This window comes from Theobroma cacao, chromosome 9 (assembly GCF_053813885.1).
Source record: "Theobroma cacao isolate CCN51 chromosome 9, ASM5381388v1, whole genome shotgun sequence".
NCBI classification, from domain to species: Eukaryota; Viridiplantae; Streptophyta; class Magnoliopsida; order Malvales; family Malvaceae; genus Theobroma; species Theobroma cacao.
In genome coordinates, this window is record NC_142647.1 from 41,414,054 (window position 1) to 41,436,131 (window position 22,078).

At 32.8% G+C, this 22,078-nt stretch overlaps 1 protein-coding gene, 1 non-coding gene and 1 pseudogene across 2 annotated transcripts; 1 reads left to right on the plus strand and 2 right to left on the minus strand.

The window, feature by feature from the left end:
* Positions 1-6,018: 6,018 nt before the first annotated feature.
* LOC148760977 (small nucleolar RNA snoR8a) lies at positions 6,019-6,112 on the minus strand. Its single transcript, XR_016028710.1, has one exon. It is a non-coding gene; the product is annotated as a small nucleolar RNA snoR8a (small nucleolar RNA).
* A 1,003-nt stretch (positions 6,113-7,115) lies between these two features.
* On the minus strand, positions 7,116-13,198 carry LOC18589871 (uncharacterized; annotated as a pseudogene).
* Positions 13,199-13,905: 707 nt separating this feature from the next.
* Positions 13,906-14,523, plus strand: LOC148760978 (uncharacterized protein At4g02000-like). Its single transcript, XM_088809719.1, has one exon. It carries the CDS (start codon positions 13,906-13,908, stop codon positions 14,521-14,523), a length of 618 nt encoding a protein of 205 aa, XP_088665845.1.
* The last annotated feature ends 7,555 nt before the right edge of the window (positions 14,524-22,078 follow it).

Below are 22,078 nucleotides of genomic sequence, written 5' to 3' on the forward strand. Positions count from 1 at the left end.
ATAACCTGTCATATGCTTTTTTTAACTCTATTTTCAACATCATCCATCCTTTCTTACTTTGCCTATGCCTAAAAGAATAGGCCACTTCCTGTGCCAATATCACATTATCAATTATTTACTTCCCCAAGATGAAGCTTGATTGAGTACTTGCAACTAAAGTACTCATGAAAGGCTTTAATATGTTAGTTAATTCTTTCATCAATAATTTAAAATAATTGAGAGCAAGCTTATTGGACGAAATTAGGAAATGAATTCAAGCAAATTCATCTTCGAGATCAACATAAGTAGAGACCTACACATGTCATCACTAATCTAATCTCTTTCAAAAATCTTGGTAATATAGGAAATCACGCTTGGTTTAATCACAAGCCATTATGATTTAAATAATAATGCATGATAGCCATTAACACCAAGGGCTTTGAGTGGCTTCATCTCAAACAAAGCGTTTTTGACTTCCTTGTCCTCAATGGGTCTGATCAACTTATTAGCTTCAGCCTCCGGTGTTATTGGAAATTGGTCTTTAATGGGATAACAAGGCACCAAATCCAATTCCTTGGTATGCAACTGCTTAAAGAAATCCATTGCAAGCGCCTTAAGCAAACTTGGATCATTACACCAATCCCCACTTGAGTCATGAAGGCATAAGATTTTTTATTTGTTCTTACGTCGAGCTACATGAATGTGGAAGTATCTAGTATTAACATCACCAAATTTTATTCATTCAGCCTTGGCCTTTTGCATCTAGAAGATTTCTTCTTGACTCAACACATTTTCATACTCAACCCTTAAATTGTGGTCAATCTCTCTAAATCGTTGAAAAGGGTTAGATTTTAAAGTTTTTTCCACCCCACCTAATCTAGTTAATAGTTGTTTCTTTTTCTGAAAAATATAACTGACTATCTCTCTATTCCAACATCAACTTTTATAAAAAAATTACTCATATCTTCTTTAAAATCCCTTGAATGAAACCACTCTTGATGCATAAAATTTCTGAAATCCTTGTGTGTCACCCATGCTGCTTGAAAATGAAAGTTGGGTTGCCTTTGAATCCATCTATTTTTAGATAATGAGGTAAAAATAGGCTTGTGATCAAAATTTTACATAGGGCAAAGAAGGAGAACTACCTCTTGAAAAAAAAGACGCTAATTGGAATTACACAAGGCTTTGTTTAGTCTCTTTCAAACTAACCCCACTGCCATGTAAAATTAAGACCCTTATACTCATATCTATCAACTCAAATATATTAATAAAATTCAGGAACTTGGTATAGGGCTGACTACCTCTCAATGATCCACTTATTTTTTTCATGAGAGTACAAAAAGCATTATAATCTCTAGTTAACATCCATGACCTGTCCACCTATTGAACAAAATCTGATAATTCTTCCCACAATGCTTGTTTACCATATGAGGTAGGATGGCCGTAAACAGCAACTAATATCCAATTGGAACTTGTGGGATCTTCGTACACCATATGCACGCACTAGGAATGACTTCTAATCATGAAACGTTGGATACTATCCCGCCATAACACTTATATTCCTCTAAAAAACCTTAGTGCTTCAACTATGTGAGACTAATCAAAACTTAATGCATCAATCGTCCTATTTGCATCCAAACCACTTATTCAGGGTTTAACTAAGATTAAAATAGAAAACCTGTACTAGATCATAAAATCCTTGATCAAACTAACACATTTCCTATCACCTACACCTTGGCAATTCCACACCATTCTTTTAATATCCATAAACAAATAAATCAAGAAAGTGAAGGGTTACCTACCCCCTGGCCTCTCTCTATCAACATAACATTATTTAAAGAAAAATAACTATTACCATAGCTAACTTACTTAGCTCCTCACTTTCTAATAATATGGTATAATCACCTTCCATATTCAAACTTGGAGAAAACACATAATTTTTTAATCCGACCTTCTTCTTAAGTAAAATTTTCTGTGGATGAACAACAACTCTTGTATTTGGTGTTCTTTCTTTTTTCTTGCTAAGAATGGCACCACCAATTTTCTCGACCATAGATTCCATGTTCTTAGAATGTACAACAAATTTGTCTTCAATAACAATCCCTGAGTGTTTACTTGGATCAAGCAAACGACCCTATTCTTCTAATTTATTCTATTGTGTTGTGCTAGATAAGACCAAGGATTTGTCTTCATTGTTAGCATCTTGAACCTCTTTACCTTTATTTTTCAATTTAACCTCAACATTCCTCACCAAAGACGTACCTTTAATTACCTTCATCCCTTTACTCAGTCTCACAAAATTTCTTTTTATCTCTTCATGCTTTTCCTCTTGTCCAGCACTAGGTCTCCCTACTAAGATATGTTTATCAAATTTTAGTTTATCATAATCTTTACGGGTCTTAAACATTGCATTAGAAACAATCCCTATTTGATACACCTGCACATAAAAACTTGGTTTTGCTTCTATTTTTCATTCAGGACTGGCCTAGCATCAAAAGCTTCACTGGTTTCTCTTTTCCCCCTTGAAATATCGAACTATGAGCCCCTAGTGCCTCTATTATTATTTCGAGCCTTAAAAGTAATGACTTTCCTCTCTTTCGTATCCTTAGGTTTCTTTTTTGTAACAAGCATCCTTGGCTTGTAAGGATTGTCCTTAAGTCCTTGCTCCTCACTGACTTGATCCCTTAAAGGATTTTCTTTCTGTTTTTCATCTTCCTTTTTACATTCCTCTTGTATATGCTTGTAAACTCCTCAAAAAAATAAAACTTATGGCAAACCTTCATATTCCACCAATTGAATCCTATCATCAATAATGAATATGGGGATCAGAGGTTTAGTTAAGTCTAGTTCCATGACGATCTTCACAAATTTTCCACACTTCTCTTACCCCATGTTATAGTTAATCTTTATCAATCTTCCCAACATAGAGCCAATTTGGCGTAACACAGATTTATGATATAAGTGTAGTTGCATTCTAGGAAAATGCACCCATGTCACTACAATAGACAAGTCCTTCGAACCCCAACGAACTAAAAAGACCACAGTTGAACCAACAAATAATGCCATCGTATCATCCAAGGGCCATTCAAAATGCCCCAAAAGTAGTCACCTTCCTTAGAAAACTGCACCAGATACAATTCCTCATCTAGATCTACCATAGAGTATAGTTTTTTAAGGTTCCACAATGCCATAATCTTATCACACAAAAGATGGTATGAGATTGGACGTCCCAACATGCTGAAGATAACCAAATGTTGTCACCGTTTAACCAACTCAGGCTTCTTCTTCTCAGATATTTTGATCATTGAGATCCCATTCTTTGGCTTCTGCCAGAAGTCCTCAAAATTCTCCTCACATCCATCTGTGTTATCCATGTCACTGTCATTAGACATCTCCTCTTCCATTTCCATCTCTTCATCCGAGAACAGGTTTCCATCAAATAACAAACCACTATTTTTCGAATGCATCAACGTCTTTTTAAAAGAAAGATTGTCATGCATTTTTACCATCGTGCTGCCAACCAAAGTCTCAGTATTTTCTTCTCTTATTCTAACCTTCTTCTTGGATCTGTTGTCTAAAAAAGAAGGGTTATGGTTTTTCTTCATGAAGTCAATCGTCATCATTATTTCTTTTATTTTTCATGTATTTAATTCGATAGGTGACAAAGAAGGACACAGTGATATTACTTCATCCTTACATATACACCTCTTGGCACATCGTTTCTTACTATATACGGTTCAACAGACTCGTTTTGTTGAACAAATCTAAATAGGAAGAGATAAAAGCAATAAGGATCTCAAGTGTATTACCCATAACCACACCAACCAAGTCAATCAATGAGGAACCTAACTTATTTCCATCACTTTCCTTGTGGCCGGTAACATATACCATTTCTCAATTCACCATAGCTTAATTAATGTGTTTTTTTTTATCAAATTTGTCATAATGAATAAATAGAGTAATAAAAATAAACAATTAACATATTCATGACAAGTAAAATTTATATGAAGTCTATTTGAAAGTAATAGGCTACTTGTTAACAGTAAAAAGATCAAAGAAGATAGTTTTGGTAGGATGAGTTTTTGGGTTTTTTTTATCTATCAAATATTTTAATTATTTTATAAAACTTATTATGCGTTTGAGGTTCTGGGATGGAGTGTTCATTCTCGATACTAATGGATTAAAAGTGAATTATAGTCAAAACCTAAGGGAGAGAGTAGTTTATCCAAATAAACAATTACATATTCTTGACAAGTAAAGTTTATAAGAAGTTTATAATAACACAATTTCTTATAAATGCTTAGGATAAAGTTAGTGGGAAAATAAATAAGAAAACCCATTACAGAATATAAGACAATGAAATATACATCTACTTGGGTTTCACCTGCTCTAACTATAATGCAATTCATCTTCTTGCATTGTTTTGATTGATCAAAATCCTCTGCCACTCTAGTATCTTCTTGGAGACAAGTTCTCTTGCCTAACACTAGCATAACCTACTTTTTCCTTAAACATGCCATGCATGTAGACATATGTAAGTTCCTTTTTGTGTTTTTCCATTTTCCTTAGATTACTTGTATATGTAGGAGTACAAATTAAAATGGCAATCAAACCATTCTCTTGTATCACACAGAAAAGAACAAACCATGGAAGAGAAGGCTACTTAACCGTTAGCACTATTATGCTCATAATAATTGGAAGATATTTGTACTAGTATAGATTTTGATATTACAAAATATCATAGTCAATGTATGTTGGCAAGGATTACTATTTAGATTTTACCTTATAGACATTTTTTGAGTTAGAAGTTCATGATAAATGAACCTACCCAACTCTTTATTGATATAGTACCACCCATCAAGATCGAGGTAGATCTGAATCAAACTAAATTATACATTTCATATCAATAAGAGATAGATAAAACTATAACTTATATATAAGAGCATTCCTCTAATGTTAAGTTAAAAATTATGTAATAGATCCCACGTCATTAAGAGATGGAACGAATCCTGAACTTATAAATAAAAACCTTCCACACAAAAAAAAAAATCTACAAAGTGTAAAAGTATATTGGCGTACATACAAGTAACAATTCCTGTCATGGTAAGAATATAAATTATATTGGTCAAAATACCTACCAAGTCTCTATACTCATGCATTTTGTTCAATTTAATCCCTATACTCAAAACCTAAACAAGTTAATCCTTTTTCCTAATGGCATCTAATTTTACCGTTAAATGGATGACATCAGCATTGACGTGGTACCAACATAATAGCGTGGTTATGCTGGTGTGGCACTGACATGCTGATGTGTCAGTGTCACGTGGTAGATCAAAAAATTAAAAAAAAATATATGCCATGTCATAGGGACTAAATTGAATAAAACTATATAGTATAAGGATTAAATTGAATAAAATTAAGGTGCTAAGGGACTAAATTGAAATTTTTTTTTGAAAAATATAAAATTTTAAGTAAATGATACATATACTTATTAATAAGATAAATGTTTAAGTTTAAAAGATTTATGGTGTTAAAAAATATATATAAATATTTTCTTACTTGATTATTTGATTTCAAAATATGTATATTAATTTATCTTCTTCGCAAAATTAAGTTTGAATTCCTCTCCTATAAAAAAATTTCAAAAAAAATTTTATACCTTAAGATAGATTTGGATGAATAACTTGCATTATGTTGGAAAAAAATAATATAAAAAAACTAAATAAATTCTTTTTTACTTCTATTTATAATAGTATAAAAATTTAAAATTTATTTGCCTTAGTTTTTAACTTGAGCTGAACTCAAATTGGTAAAATAGGTTGATTTAGTTACTATTTTCACAATTTACAAATATCCATTTTTTTGGAATTATTCAACCATTATCCAATTTACTTTTTATTTAAATTTATTCAAAATTTCTTATAAAACAATTTTATTTAAGTTCAAAAATCATAATCAAATTCTACTAAATTTAAATATAACATGAAATATTAAGCAAAATAAAAACATAAAAAATAAATAAATAATTGAAGATGTGGAGTAGTTCATATTCTATAGGTGTAATAAAAAGGTTTGTCATGCCCAAATTAAGCAAGTCAGATCGAAAAATTATTTTTATAATCATGGCTAACTCTATATCTCATTTCTTCATTTTTTAAAAAGAAAAAAAAAACTAAGAACAATACGGTTCAGACATGCACAAACATTGTTATTAAAGAGCTGTTTGGTCTTTAAATTAAAAGAATTTAAGAAACAAAATCCAAATCAGAATCTAGAAACGTAAATATGTCATCATTGTCCTAATTTCGTAACAATTAATTGATGAATTAAACTTCTCATAAGAAAAACAAAGAACAGAGAAGAAGACTAAGGGGTGGCCAAAGAGAAGAGTAGTTATTGCCTTTTATAATTGCGAAAACAAAAACATTTATTTTAAGCATTTTTAAGGTTTGTGTGAATGATGATGTTGTCTTTCTATAAGTATATATCCAAGATAAAATATTAAATTTTTTTTATAAAATGAGAATTCAAACTTAAGTTTTGCAAACTAGATAAATTAACAAACCTATTATGAAATCAAATGATCAAGAAAATATTTATATATATTTCTTAACACCATAACTTTTTTATACTTAAATATTTAGCTTATTAATAAGTATATATATCATCTACTTAAAGATTTGTATTTTTCAAATATTTTTTGTAAGTTCGTCTCTAAACACTTCAATTTTGTTCAATTTAGTTCAATTTATTCTCTATGACATGACAGAATTTTTTTTTTAAAATTTATTTTCAATCTACCATGTCTGTGTTGTCACGTAACATTGACATGTCAAAATGTCATTACCATGTCATCATATTAATACCATGTGACACTACCACGTCATCACGTCAATACCATGAGATGTTGCCACATCATCATGTTAGTGCCATGTCACCCAAATGTACCATATCGGCACTGACGTTACCTACTTTAATGGTAAAATTGTACACTATTAGGAAGAGAAACTAAATTATTTCAATTTTAAATACAAGGACTCAATTGAATAAAATATATAACTACAGAAACTTGATGAATATTTTGACCAATTATATTAATTTGTAAACCCCATAAGGATCTTGGAAGCTTATTTTTATTAATGGACATGTCTAATTTCAAATACACGTGCAGTGCCGTCAATGGAAACAGAAACAAGAAACTCCAGATTGGAAGATACAGACAGAGATTGGATGGCATGTTGGTGCCCTTCCAAGGTTGCTACACATTTCCCCGAGAGACAATTCCACAGGCGTATTCTCCCATCACAACACCCTGTAGCCAAGAATTTGGATGCTCCGAGCCAAGCCAAGCATGTCACTCCCTCCTGCACAAGGATGTTTCACCAGATGATAAAACTTTACCAAATTAACCATGGGTAGTTTTAGCCATGAGGCATAGACTAATTATTAGTGTGTAAAACATTAGTATGAGTTTCATTTTGAAACAAGTCTACTAACCTCGTGGTTACATATGAAACGCGGCGACGAGTGTTGTACATCTCATATGGTAAGGTTTCGATCCATGCCACCAGAAACAGCCCAGGGGAAGCTGCCATGTATAATTTTAACAGAAGGTCAAACTAATCATAGAAACAGAAAATTTTACATGGTGCAAAGATTCGCAATTGCCATGTTATGGAGATATAAGTAGGTATGGGCCATTTTGTGTGGTTTATGTGCTATCTTCTCTGAGACAAGAAACGGTACAGACAAAGACACCCTTGCAAGACTTTCTCATTACTTCACATTTGCATGCTTTCCTATTTTATGTTTGAGCCATAAGAATGTTAAGAATGTGCTTGCTAAGAGTTCTTCTATTCTCACTAATGAACTTTTTGGACACGTTTGGTTTGTGGAATAAAATAGTTATTACGTGAGAATAAAATGAAGTGGAAATAGAATAGAATAAGTATTACATAGTTTGGTATGATGAAGGGAATAGAGTATGAATAATTATTATAACTTATTACAATGTTTGGTTGGTAACAATAGCTTTGGAATAAGAAAAAAATAAAAAATAAAAAAATAAAAATACCATTTATTACATATAATTATTTATTTTTATTTTATATTTTAAATATTAATAATGTATAATTAATTAAAATATTAATAATTAATAATTTAAATATCAATATTTTAATATAATTTAATTATTAATATTTTAATTAATAATATTTTATTTATAATTTAATATTATTTTGATTAAAATATTAATAATTTTTATTTTTTTATTTATACTCATTAAAAATTTAATATATTAATAATTTAATAAATAAAACATTAATAGTTTAAAATATTAATATTTTAATACTTTAATCATATTAATATTAATAATGTTTAAATTATATATAAAATATTAATATTTTAAATTTACAAATAATTTATTCTTTTTTATTGTATTTTTTCCTTTTTCTTTTTTTTTTCATGGGCTGGTCATCGGAAAAGCGATCGGTGTAACAAAACGTCGATCTGGCGCACCATGTGGTCGGATTTAGCCACTACAGCACTAGATTGACGTTTCCCCGCAGCTGGATCTGGCCGTGGAGTGCCAGATCCAATCGTGAGATTTGGTCAGGAAGCACCAAATCTGATGTTTCCCACGGTCAGATCTGGCCATAGAGTGTCAGATCTGGCTAGATCTCGGTTGAATGTTGTCGAAAAAGACTAGATCGATGCTTTTCGACCATATTCGGTCGCTGCCGCCACTGTCGTCGGTATTGAGTACCAGTTAGAGAGAGAATGAGAGAGGAAAGAACTTGAGAAGAGAGAGAAAGAAAAGGGAAAATGGGAAAAAATATTTATAGATATAGGGTTGTAATATTTTTAAGTTATAAGAGGTATTTTAGTCATTATATATTTGAAAGCTATTTCATGTCTCATGGAATAGATATTACCGGGAGGAGAAAGGAATAGCTAAAGCTGACTTTTAACTAGTTTTATGAAATTTTCATTCCTGAAGAATTGTTATTTCGTGTGCTAATTTTAAAACAAACAAATGTATGAGAAATGAGTGAGAATAGATGGAGAATAGCATAGTTATTTTCCGTACCAAACGTGCAGTTTAAGATTTAGTTATTTCTCTCTGTTTTTCAAGTAAGTTCGAGACATTTGATCAGATTGATTGATAGTGTAATTGTGATAAAATCACAACATTCACCAAAATTTTTAAAAGAATAAATCTCTAATCAAAACCAGGCCACTACATTCAAACTGTTAAAAGGCCCACGATCGGGATTTGACATAGTAGACTTTCTCTTTAAATTAACCATATTATATAGAGAATATATTTCATATTCATCATAGAAAACTCTTGTCTCATTGCCCAAAAAAAGGTGCGTCTTTCTCATTTCTTAACTTGCCAGCACATAACTAATTATCTTTGAAACCTTCCACTTGATAATATTATTTTCTCCTCAGAATGGGGAGTATCCACAGCATTTTTTATCTTTTTTTCACTGTTCTAGTTCAGTTCTAAACATTTTCACGATCTCAATTCAAACTTATTTCACAAATAGAAATTCTCTTGTCAAGGCATGCATGTGCGCGTGCACTCACACAAACACACAAAGGAAGAGAGAGAGATTATCTACATACTTTGGTGAAAAAGAAACACATTCAATTGACTCTGGATTCCCTTCAGTTAACCTTGATTGAGATAAAACTCAATCTAGTTATGGGTCAAGACAGCCACATCGTACAAGGCTCCTATCATGACTCTTTACATGCACTCCCTCAAAAGGAAAAGGTGAAGAAATGGGGCACAAATTATTTTTATTTATATTTGTTTATTTTTTTCATTTTTATTTTATTTGTTCATATGTTCTAAGTTTTTATAGAGTTTTTTTTTTTTTTAATTTTTACAAACCATCAATCATTTTTTTTTCTTTCTTTTTAATTATGTCATATGTGGTACCTATCTTCTACTTGTTATGTTTTCTATTCGTAGAATTTATTTTCGATGATTTTAATTTTTAAAAATTAATAAATTATTATATAGTACTCAAATATAAGTTGTAATGTTACATTAATACTTAAAATTTTATCAATAAATTATTTTTTTATTAATCCTAGTTATATAAGAGAAAATTAATTTGAGTATTTTTTTTTATATTTTTTACATTTTATATTTAGTTGAAAAGAAATTATCTTAAATATATAGTCTTTAAACGACAATCTTAATTATATAAGAAAAAATTATTAATCTTATATATCGTATTTAACTATTTATATTCTACATATTATAATTTTATATTTCTATTATTGATCTTTTAATTGTTGATTAAATTTAATATATTAGTTTTTAAAATTTCTAACCTTTATTTTTCTGTGTTTGGCCCTCCAAACAAAAATTAGCTCACTCCGTCCTTGTATATATATATCCATTGCAAAATGAAATTAAGTAGAAAAATAAGATGCTGAAAAAAATTCAAGAAAATTCAAAAATTAGTGCCTTTATTTGGTGTTGGGCTATCTATTTTTCTTTAAATTGCATGAGGGAGTCATACCTTCCCAGTTGTGACATTCACTATGTGAACAGAACCATCCTTTGAACCAGTAACAGCAAAAGTTGAATCTGAACTTATAGACAAGCATGTCAGTCCATCAGTATGATGTGGCTGACCTACAGAGAAAAAGACTTATTGTCAACAATATGAAAGAAAACTGTGAAAAGGAATGCAAATAAAATAATAGTAACTCTTTTTACAAATTAAATGAAAGTAGTCAACATACAAGGGCTGGTCACAAGTCTCTTCTAACCAGATTTTATAACATATGAACTAAAACATTCTAGTACTACAGGTTGTGTTTGCAAACTCGAAAAAGAAATGTATTAATAAAATAGATATGTAGTGATATACTATGCAAATATAGAAAATTTTTTATTGCATGTCAGCATGTGTAAAAGGCAGTTTAAATTGAGCCAAATTGTTACCAGTGGCAACAGCCCTATTTGTCCAAAAATTTACGGAAAGTGAAATAAACACTTTCCAAGAATTATGTCCACTGCGACAGAGCTAGCTGTTTTGGATCCTATAATGGCTATCCGTTAAAAATTCCATCGTGCAGTATCTCAGGCTAAATCACTTAGTTTGGCAAGTGAAGATTCCACTACTTTGTGGTGTAACTACATATCATCTTTAGTGTCTTTACTTGATCTCAAGCATGCTTTCCATCGATTATGTTCAATAGTGTTATCTCAGATTGACTAAGTTCAGAGTTTGCTGTGACCATATATTCAGGTTGGGTCTCAAAAAGGACACTTCAAATTGGATTGGATTCCGGATGAATGCCTGTTACAACATGAGCGCTTTCATCACTTAGATTCCGTATCCTCAAGGTAGCATCTTCAGAACCAGTGCATATTGTTTTGCCAGGGTAAATGACATAATATTTATTAAATTTCCTGTAAACAGAAAAAAGAGATGCTAAAAAGAAAAGGCAGAAAAAATGCTCTGATAGGATAGAATGAAGAGTTAGTACCACAAGTCACGCTGGCTCCATAGCCTGAGAAAAGACGACACCTATTATCAGCATTCCACATCCAAACAGAGTAATCCTCAGATCCTGCCAAGAACTGATGTCCTTTTGGGCGCCACCTGACCCACTAACACGTAACAGGCACATAGTTAATTAACTTTCAATGAAAATTTTCAAATTATAATGATGCAAGAGGACTTAATGTCCTAGAATTATATGGTTTCACCTCAATGCCACCTCGTGGACCCTTGAGTGTGCATTTCAGTTTTCCTGATGTATCCCAAATTTTAACAAGTCCGTCAAACCCTCCAGGTGCAACTGTCCATCATTGCTAAAGGCTAAACTAGAGACCGAATCAGTATGGCCTGCACAAGCATTTACAAGAGGTTTAGTAGAAGAATAAAGAAATGAAAAATGCTAAAAATGTAAATGTGTTTATTTTTTCACATTTTGGCAGTAAGGGACAAACAATAAAGCACTTTTGGTTTCAGCAAAAAACTTATTAATTACTATAAACATAAAGCCTAAAGATGTTTGTATCATGGCCATACCTTGGAGTTCAGAAGCCCAATCAGCGTGACCTATTTTCCAAAGGAACAACCCATCGTCCCCATTCCCAGCTGCCACTAATACTGGATCTGTTGGGATACAGGCAACTGCACAAAGTTCACCTGTGAAGAGAAAGGAAAAATCAAGATTAAAAAAAATCCTGAGTAAGATAACACATGCAACATGCTAAAATTCACTATCAAATCATGAGTTTTGAAGCTCCTAATAATTCATTATTAGTTTACTTCTGTCAATCTAAACTCTTATTACCAATTAGAACATTACTCTCTTAATTATATTTGTTTATTGTGAAACATATCCTTCAAGGAGAAAGAAATACTGAGCAGAAAGTTAGTCCATTTTTAATATCAAACAAGAGAGATATTGCTTTATCAAGCCGGAACTTCTGTGTAGTAGACCGTAAATCAACAAAGAATAAAAATTCCAATAATCTGATGGGACACAACCCTTTTACACGATTCTAATCCCCTGGTTCCACATTGAAGGATTCATTTATGTTCATGTGCACACAAGTAAGTTTCCATCAAGAGAAACACTATGACAAATTTTTTATAGCAGAAAAATAAATTTTAATATATAGACAAAGATTTAATAAACTCTTCAAGCCACCTCTCATATAGGTGCATGTTGAATTTTATACTAATGTTTTATATAAAACAAGCTATATTTTAGAGTAGTTGATATATAATTTAGGATTTATATTATTATGATCAAACAGTATAAGCGTAAGAAATATAATGTCCGCACATTTAAATTAGCAAGTAAATGATTTTTTTTTCTTTTGTTTTGCACGCAAAAGAAAGTAATATGCATACGTTAATGATCATTTGATTTATTTAATCTAATATTTTACATATTTATCATGTACATTTTTACAGAAACGCTATAAAAGTGTATCATCTAATATTTTATATGTTTATCATGTTTATCGTCTAATATTTTATATGTTTATCATGTACATTTTTATGACAAATCTTAATTTCCATTAAAAGTGTATGTATAAATTAGAACGTAGATATTTTGTCAATTCAGCTGAACTCCCAACTAGAAGTTCAACCATTTGATTAAGGTAGCTGCACTACTGCTTTTAAAGGAAAAGATGGAGCTGCTTACCTTTGAACACCCACCGCATGATCAATTAATGCCCCCGCCCCACCAAACAAGTTGCTAATTTTTCTGTTTCCCCTTTAATCTTCTCTGTAAGAGGAAATCAACTTCTTTAACCATTTTTTTTTTCTAATTTGTATGCATATGTGATTTAAAAATAAGGTAATAAAAGGTCACTCTCTCTTATCTCATATGTTTTATTCTTTTTAATTTAAAAAACGAAAATTAGAATTTCAAATTCTAATTCTTAGGAAATCTGATGAGGGCTCAGAGTGTGTTGAACATGAAATTATTAAGTTATATCATGTCCTATTTAGTGACTTTTTATTTGTGTATATGGTTTGTTCGAGATAATTAATCACCTTGAGACAAAAATAACTGATCAAATTAGAGTTAAATATTTACCCCTGGAGTCTCTCTAAACTAGGTTTAGGAGAGTAACGACGTCTTGTGAGAGCAAGGTGATTACCAGGGTTGTTCTTTTACAATTACTGGTTTTCAGTTTTTTGTTCTATTCCAGTGTTGGTCATTACGTAAAACTCAAATTGAGGAAGTTACTACATGGTAGTTGTGGAGGATTTGAAGGATAGATAGAAAACTTTTAGGCTATTGGAGGATGAGAATTCTCACTTAAAAATTGATAGTAAGGCTTACAAAGGATCCTCGAGTAGCCTTAATGATTTTTGCTTACTGAGCTCGATATGGGACTGTAAGAAAATCAACAAGGATCAGATGATTAAAACCCTAGGGAATTTATGGAACATAAGAGGCAGTTTGGTTGTTAAAAAAATCAAAGAACAAATCTTTTTGTTCACTTTTGATGATAAAGATGATCTTGAACGTATCAAAGCAGGCAGGCTGTGGAGTTTTGATAGAAACTTGATAGTCCTAAAGGATTTTGATGCTGACTTGATGGAACTAAATGATATTGATTTTGGGACTGAGGAGTTCTGGGTTCATATTACTGGATTGCCGACTAGATTAATGTCAAAAGAAACCACAACTGCGATGAGCAAAAAGGTTGGTCAGTTTCTCAATGTAGATGGCGGAGACAATGATTTAAGAGACAAATTTCTGAGAATTAAAGTTGCCCTAAATCTATCAAAACCATTGAGAAAAGGAGTTATCATATCCATGGAAGATGGTCAATCCAAATGGATCAATGTGCAATATGAGACACTGCCAAAGTTCAGTTTTAAATGTGGCATTATTGGACATAAGGAGAAAGAGTGCAGGAATTCATGCTTGGATGAGAATGGAAATGAAATGCATAACCAATATGGAGTTTTCCCTATTGCTCCGCCACACAAAAAGGGTGCTGTAGATGTATTTCATGGATCGAAGGAGTAGAGGGGAGGGATTAGGAGGGGTAAACCGACTGGCGAAAATGGTAGCAGTAATGAAGATAGAGGAAAGGGTACCAAATTCACTTCAAGAACACAAAGTGAGATTTTGAGAGAAGATGGAAAAGATGACAATGAATCTTGTTTTGCTGGCAGGGACGCAAGAAAGCAAATGAAACCAAATAATTGGAGAAATTGTGCTGATGTGGGGGAGGAAAATTTTTTGCAAGATAGTAATGATAACAATGAGCGACAACTGAACACGGAGGATACCGATAAGAATTTTGTGTTTAGTGTCAATGAGGATGGGAATGATTTGTTAATCTCTAAGATAAAAATGGGGGTGAGCTTGTCGAGGAATGCTAAACAAAAAATGAAATTGATAGTCAACTAGGAAGAGGAGGTTGTAAAAAAAGTTTAAAATGGCACATGAACCAGCTTTTGAACTAGCAATGCAAAGTGGCCAGCATCGCTTAGATAAATGACGTTATTATGCTGGAATTGTCGAGGGCTCGGGAACCCTCAAACAATTCAATTGCTTCTCTACTATTTGAGAAGTCGAAATCCCGACGTTGTTTTTTTATGGAGACAAAGAAAAGTAATGTAGAAATGCAAAGAATTCGGGTGATGATGGGTATAGATAATTGTGTAGTTGTTGATTCTAAGCGTAAATCGGGTGGGTTGGCTTTGGTATGGAACAAGACGACAAACTTATTGATTAGTTCATATTCCAAAGATCATATTGAAGTCGTTATTGTGTCTCCAAGGTGTAAATGGAGAGTGACAAGTTTTAATGGGAGCCTGTGTGTTAAAGGAAAACAGGTTGCATGGGATTTATTGAGGTAGTTAAATACGTAAAATCAGATGGCTTGGCTTTGCATGGGAAATTTCAATGAAAATTTTTATACCAATGAAAAAGAGGAAGGATTAGAACGCAATGAAGCTAGAATGCAAGAATTTCGAGAGGCTTACTTTGATTGTGGTTTAAGAGACTTAGGGTTTCTAGGATCTAAATTTACTTGGTGGAATAATAGGGAGGAGAGAGAATATATAAGGTGCAGCCTAGATCGAGCTTTGGGTAATTCAGAATGGTGTGATATGTTTCCTTCAACTCCAATATTTAATGATGTGATGGGAGTCTCTGATCATGTGATGCAATGAATTGAATTGTTTCATCATATGAGGCGGACATGGAATCGAAGATGGCATATTGAATCGGCATGGACAAATGAGCCTGGCTGTGAGCAATTAATTTCGAATGAAATGGAGGATTGGGAAGGAAACTCAAACAGATTTATAAATAAGTTAGACATGATTCAGCAGAAATTGAAGTTGCTCAAACCAAATCCTATTAAATAAATTCAAGGGAAAATTAGAAAGAAAAAGAGAGAGTTGCAAGTTGCTCATGAAGTTGATGGCTAATTTGTAAAAGTTAGGCAGATACAGAATGAACTTCATGAAATTTTAAAGACTGAAGATTTGATGTGGAACTAAAAATCTAGAGTGGAATGGTTAAAAGATGGTGACAAAAATACTAAGTTCTTTCATAGTCATGCTTCTGAAAGACAAAGGAAGAATACAATTTAGGCTCAAAAAGATAAAGGAGAATGGACAGATTCGTAGGGAGAGATGCTTGATGAAAAGAGTGATGTCTTTGCAAACTTATTCTCTACCTTAAGGCTAACTCTAATAGATGATATTCTTACAGCCATAAAACCGAAGGTGATAGAGGAGATGAATACATAGTTGATTGCCGACATTTCTTTTAAAGAAGTCAAAATAGCCCATTTTCATATACACCTTACAAAAGCTTCTGGTCTTGATGGACTGCCTGCCTTGTTTTTCTAAAGATATTAGCATAAATTGGGAAAGTATATCCACAAATTTGTTGTTGAATTTTTGGAAGGTAAGGTGAATGGTCCGAATATAAATCACACTTTTCTTGTGCTTATCCTAAGAATTGCCCAACTAGAATAGGTAAGCCAATTTTGACCCATCCGTTCATGCAATGTTCTTTACAATATTGTTTCAAAAGTGTTCACCAACAGAATTAAATCTACCCTGCCTTATATAAGTGCTGAAAATCAGAGTGCATTTGTCCTTGGGAGGTTGATTTCAGATAATATTATTGTGGCCTATGAAATAATTCATCATCTTCATAATAAAACGCAAAGAGACATAGGTAAGTTTGCTTTGAAATTAGATATGAGCAAAGCCTATGACAGAGTTGAGTAGATATTTCTGTAGAAAATAATGAAGAAGATGGGGTTTAATATACTTTTCGTTGATATGGTGATGAGATGCATTACTTTAGTGACTTATTCAGTGCTGGTTAATAGAGATCCAGAAAAAATCGTACCATCACAGGGACTCCAACAAGGGGATCCTATATCTCCATAGTTGTTTGTAATTATTTCTAAGGCTCTTTCAGGTCTTTTGGCTATGGCTAAAGATGCAAAGGTCATCTCGAGAATCTAAATTTGTCGAGGAAGTCCGAATGTTACACACCTTTTGTTCACAGATGATAGCATGTTGTTCGAAAAAAAACAAAAAGATTAAAGGTGTTGGCTTTAAAAAATATTTTTGAATGGTACAAGTTAGCATCTGGTCAAAAGATTAATTATGATAAGTTTGCAATACTTTACAGTAGAAATACTAAAAAGGAAGATAGGGCGATGGTTTCCCAACTATTAGGTATTGATATTCGTCAATGAGGGAGCTATTATCTTGGGATGCCACTGATAAGTGGATGCTCTAAAAGGAAAATATTTGCATATGTGAAAGAGAAAGTCATGGAGAGAGTGCTAAACTAGAAGAACAAGTTATTGTTGACAACTGGACGTGAAATTTTAATTAAGGTAGTGGCTCAAGTAGTGCCTAATTATGTTATGAGCTGTTTTAAGATTCCACAAGTTATTTGCAGTGAGATTGATTCTATGATAGCACATTTTTGGTGGGGTGGTGACGATGTGAAGCAAAAAATTTATTAAAAGAGTTGGAGGTCGATGTGTTTATCGAAATTTTTTGGAGGTTTCTGATTTCATGACATGAACAGCTTCAATCTAGCGGTGTTAGCCAATCAATGTTGGTGATTGCAAATGCAACAACTATTGGCTCCATTAATTTTTGATGATAATAAAACATTCACATTTATTTGTATTTAATTTTTCTACTTGAGTGTGCAGGACAAGAATTGTATGCTTATGATAAATAAATTACTCCAAGGGACATATCAAAAAACATATTAATAAGAAGCCACAACTAATCAACAAAACAGAAGCCTTTTAGTTGGATAATAAAAGGTATTAGTCAGCAAAAATTCATATCAGAAGTTGGCAGGCTCAAGAGTATTAAGAAATAAAAAAGACTTAGTCGACCAAGAAATGGGTTAGTCGACTAAAGCTATTGTCAGAAATCTGGACTTCAAGACAGAACCAACTTAGTCGACCAAGAAATGAGTTAGTGGACTAAATGCTCACTGTCAGAAATTGGGATCAGAAGACAAAGATGACTTAGTCGACTAAGATATCAGTTAGTTGACTAAGAGCATTCTGCCAGAAAATTTGAATTATGCACTAAAGGATAGATTAACGGTCAGAACTCAACAAAACTGTTTCCAAAAGTCAAAAACTACCTAACACCTATCAGAGCTGATTATTCAAGTATTTAAGAGGCTTCCAACGGCTAGAAATATAATGAAGGCTTCCAAGAACTAAAAGAGCTAAAAAAAACCAGAAAATAGTATTTGCTCATTTACTGCACTCAACTCCTATCTTTGTAATTATGATTTGCACTTTACTTTATACCACTTAAATCAACCGTGTGGTCATAAGTACACTCTTATCACTTCTCTTCTTGTATTCTTAGAGTGAGCGAGTCACTCTAAGGGGTTGATTCAAGTTAGGATTGCTTGATTGAGTACAGGTTCTAACTTAGCCTTAAAAAGTTAGGTGTTGGGTTTTAGTTGATCCCGGTAAAAACTATTGTGAAAGGTTTTGGCTAAGCCTGGTAAAAGCCATTGTAAAAGCTTGGTGAAAGCTTGTGAATTTCACCATTCATAGTGGATTAGTTTGAAAAATCCTTGGTTGAATAATCAAGGTAGTGGATGTAGGTATTGGACCAAACCACTCTAAATTCCTATGCATTGTCTACTTTGTTTTTATTTTCATTGCTTTTTAAATTAGTTTCTCATCTTACTAAGAGCCAAAAAGTACTATTCACCTCCCTCTAGCACATTTACTTGGGACCAACAACAACCAACATTTGCTTATAAGATACTAAAAGCAAGAAATTTTCCAATGTTAGTTTCATAGAAATACCAATAGGGTCCAACCTAAGCTATCTATGGAAGAGCGTTAAAGCAAGCCAAGCTATCTTGGAAAAAGGTTTGATATGGAGGTTTGGCAATGGCAGGGATATAAAGGCTTTGAAGGACTCGTGGATACCATATGATACTCCAAGGGCTGCAATGGCATATGAGGTGAATGTAAATGCTTCGACGATGGTGTCACAATTTATTGATGAAGAGAAAGCCATGAGGGATATTGAAAAAGTAGTGAGTTATTTTCCCCCATATGAGAGCAACCTATTTCTATCAATTCCACTTAGTTGGAAGCTTCCACCAAATAGATAAGTATAGAGTGATGCTAAACACGGTAAGTATACCATAAATCTGGATATCACTTGTTGGTTTTGAGGTTGGTTTACTCTGAGTCTAGTACTTTTAATGGTAATTATGATGTTTTTGGGAAAAAGCTTCGGAGCTTAAATATTCCAAGAAAAATCATTATCTTTGTATGGAAAGGTGTGAAAGGAGCACTTCCTACAATATAAGCTTTAAACCAAAGAAAGGTTAATGTTGAGATAAAATGTGAGTTCTACCAAATAGCGGAGAAAAATGTATTCCATATCCTATGTTGTTGTTAGTTTATGAGAGCAATATGGTTGATATCCAAGTGGGGATTTAGAGATATTGAAGTACACTATCATTCGGCTTTTGACTGGTTATTTCAATTAGGAGGTAGTGTTGGTCAGGAGGACTTGGAAGAAATAACATGTATACTATGGGCAATTTGGAAATCAAGGAACCTAAGGATTTTTAAAAACCAACATATGGACCTTCTATAAGTTCTTCAACTTGGCCGCAACATGAAGAATCAGTACCTTTCTACTTCGACTAATGGATGGACAGATGGAGGAATCAGGGAGGATAATATAAGGTGCTTCAAGCCCAGAGGAAACACTTTACATGTTGCGTAAACACCTTTCTTTTCTTTTCCCCAATGATGAATAATAAATTAAATAAATAAATAATAAAATATAAAAAAATTGAAAACATGCTTGGCCTCCATAGCCAACAATCTACATAGAGGATTGAATGCTCATTGGGCAACCGGAGTTGGGGTCACTTTCGGTTGATTTTTTTTTACTTTGAGGCTTTTAATTTTCCAAAAATTTTCCAAGAACCCTAAAAATTTTGGTTCAAAGGAAGGATGAAAAAAAACTTAAAGGAGGAATCGAATCTGCAAAAACGAAGAAAGAAAAAAAAACAAAGTAGCTAGAAATATCTAGCAACTAAAAAACTTAAAGTAGGACCCAAAAATCTTAGCTTTTCACTCTAGCAGCTGGTGAAATGCCCAACAAATCACAAAAAGAAAACCATATTCTCTACCAACATAATATCCTAACCATAAAAAAAAAAAAGAGACAAAAGCAAAAAAAAATCAAAATCAATGGAGGGGAGGTTTTTTTGGTTTTGCATGGGTTAGAGATTTGTTGGTTGTTTGTAAGGGTGAGCAAATATAAACTGAACTGAATCGAAATGAGTTCAATTTTTTCGATTCAGTTAGTTTGGTTAGGATAGTTTGGTTAGTACAATTATTTCAGTTCGATTTAGGAAAATTTCTAACCGAACTAGCCGAACTAACCGAACTTAAATAAGGCTATTTTGGAGATTTTACATAAAAAATTCCTAAACCTAATACCTAATCTCAGTTCTCCTTTGGCCCTTTCTGTCTTTTTGGTTTTTGTCGACTGTCGTTTCGTCTCCACTCTCGCCTTTTCTAGTTTCTGCTGACAGCTGTCCCGTCTCCACATCACTTAATTATGTGATGGCGTCCATATCCAAAATTCATCTTATCTCATCACTTTTTATGCAATTGTGCACAAATAGGAAGAATGCTAGTTATAGTAACTGGATCCATCATTACCCTTTCCAATCTCATCTCATTCAAAACTTCTAATGCCTCTGCAGCGTTGCTGTTTTGACAATATCCAAAAATCATTGCATTCCAAGAACCCATATCTCGTACTAGCATATAATCAAACAATTTTCGAGCAGAGCCTACAATTCGAAACTGAGTATACATATGGACCAAAGAAGCAGTAACAAATACATCCCATTCAAAGCCCAGTTTTAGAACCAAGCAATGCATCCTCATTCCATCAACTGGATTTTGACAAGCTTTTAGAATAGTAGGAAAATTGTATAAATCTAGTCGAAGACCTAAAGTCGAGAAAAACTTATAGAAACATTCTACAGCTTTTTTAAAACGGCCACTGCGAACATAAGCAAAAACCATTGAGTTCTAGGTATACACATCTTTTTTGTTGATCTGATCAAAAGTGCGACAAGAGAATGAGACATCGCCAAGTTAAGCCTAAAGATTAATAAGCTTGGTTGAAATAAAGATGCTTTGAGCTTTTCTCGAAACCAAAACAAGGGCATGAAGGCACTTCTCAAGGTGCAATTAGGTGCAAGATTTGAACAGATGATTGAAGTCAATTGATTTGTCATTGTCTTCACATCCATTTGATGTACCTTGTAGAGAATTTGCAGCTGTTGAAAACAAAGGGCAACACACTTGAAGCAATGGCAAAACTTTAGAAACATGCCTAACTTTGTAGGTTGGCACCAATCTGAGTAAAATAGGCAATGCATAAGGCATACTACATATTACTTCTAAAATTTTAAACACACACCATGGCCTATTTATAGCTAGCATATATTAATATACAAACCAAAATAAAAAAATTTAGTAAGTTTGGTTTTTGAAAACAGAACCAAACTAACCGAATTAGTTCAATTTATGTTAGTTTGGTTAGTTATATAGTTCGATTCGGTTTCAGTTATTTTTATATAGGAGTTCGGTTAGTTCAGTTATTGGATATCCAATAATCGAACTAACGGAACTAACTGTTTGCACAACCCTAGTTGTTTGATTAGAGATAAAGAAGAGAAAAGTCGTCATTAGAGAGAGAAAAGATTGAAGGCTTAGGGTTAGGTTTTGTGTTTGAAAGAGAAAGGAAGAAGTGATTTTAGAGAGAAAAGGGAAGAGCCACCAAATAGAAAGAGAAAAGAAGAGAGGAAAATGAAGAAAGGGAGACAAAAATAAGCTTTTATACATAGGGTTAGATACTAAACGACATCGTTTTGGGTGTGAAAAGGGGAAAGAAATGGATTGGACCAGACTTTGGGTCATTCTTGAAGCTGGATTGAGCCCGTTGTCCACTTGAAAGTGGGTAAAGCCTTGGACAACTTGTTGGAGCACACCAAAGCTATG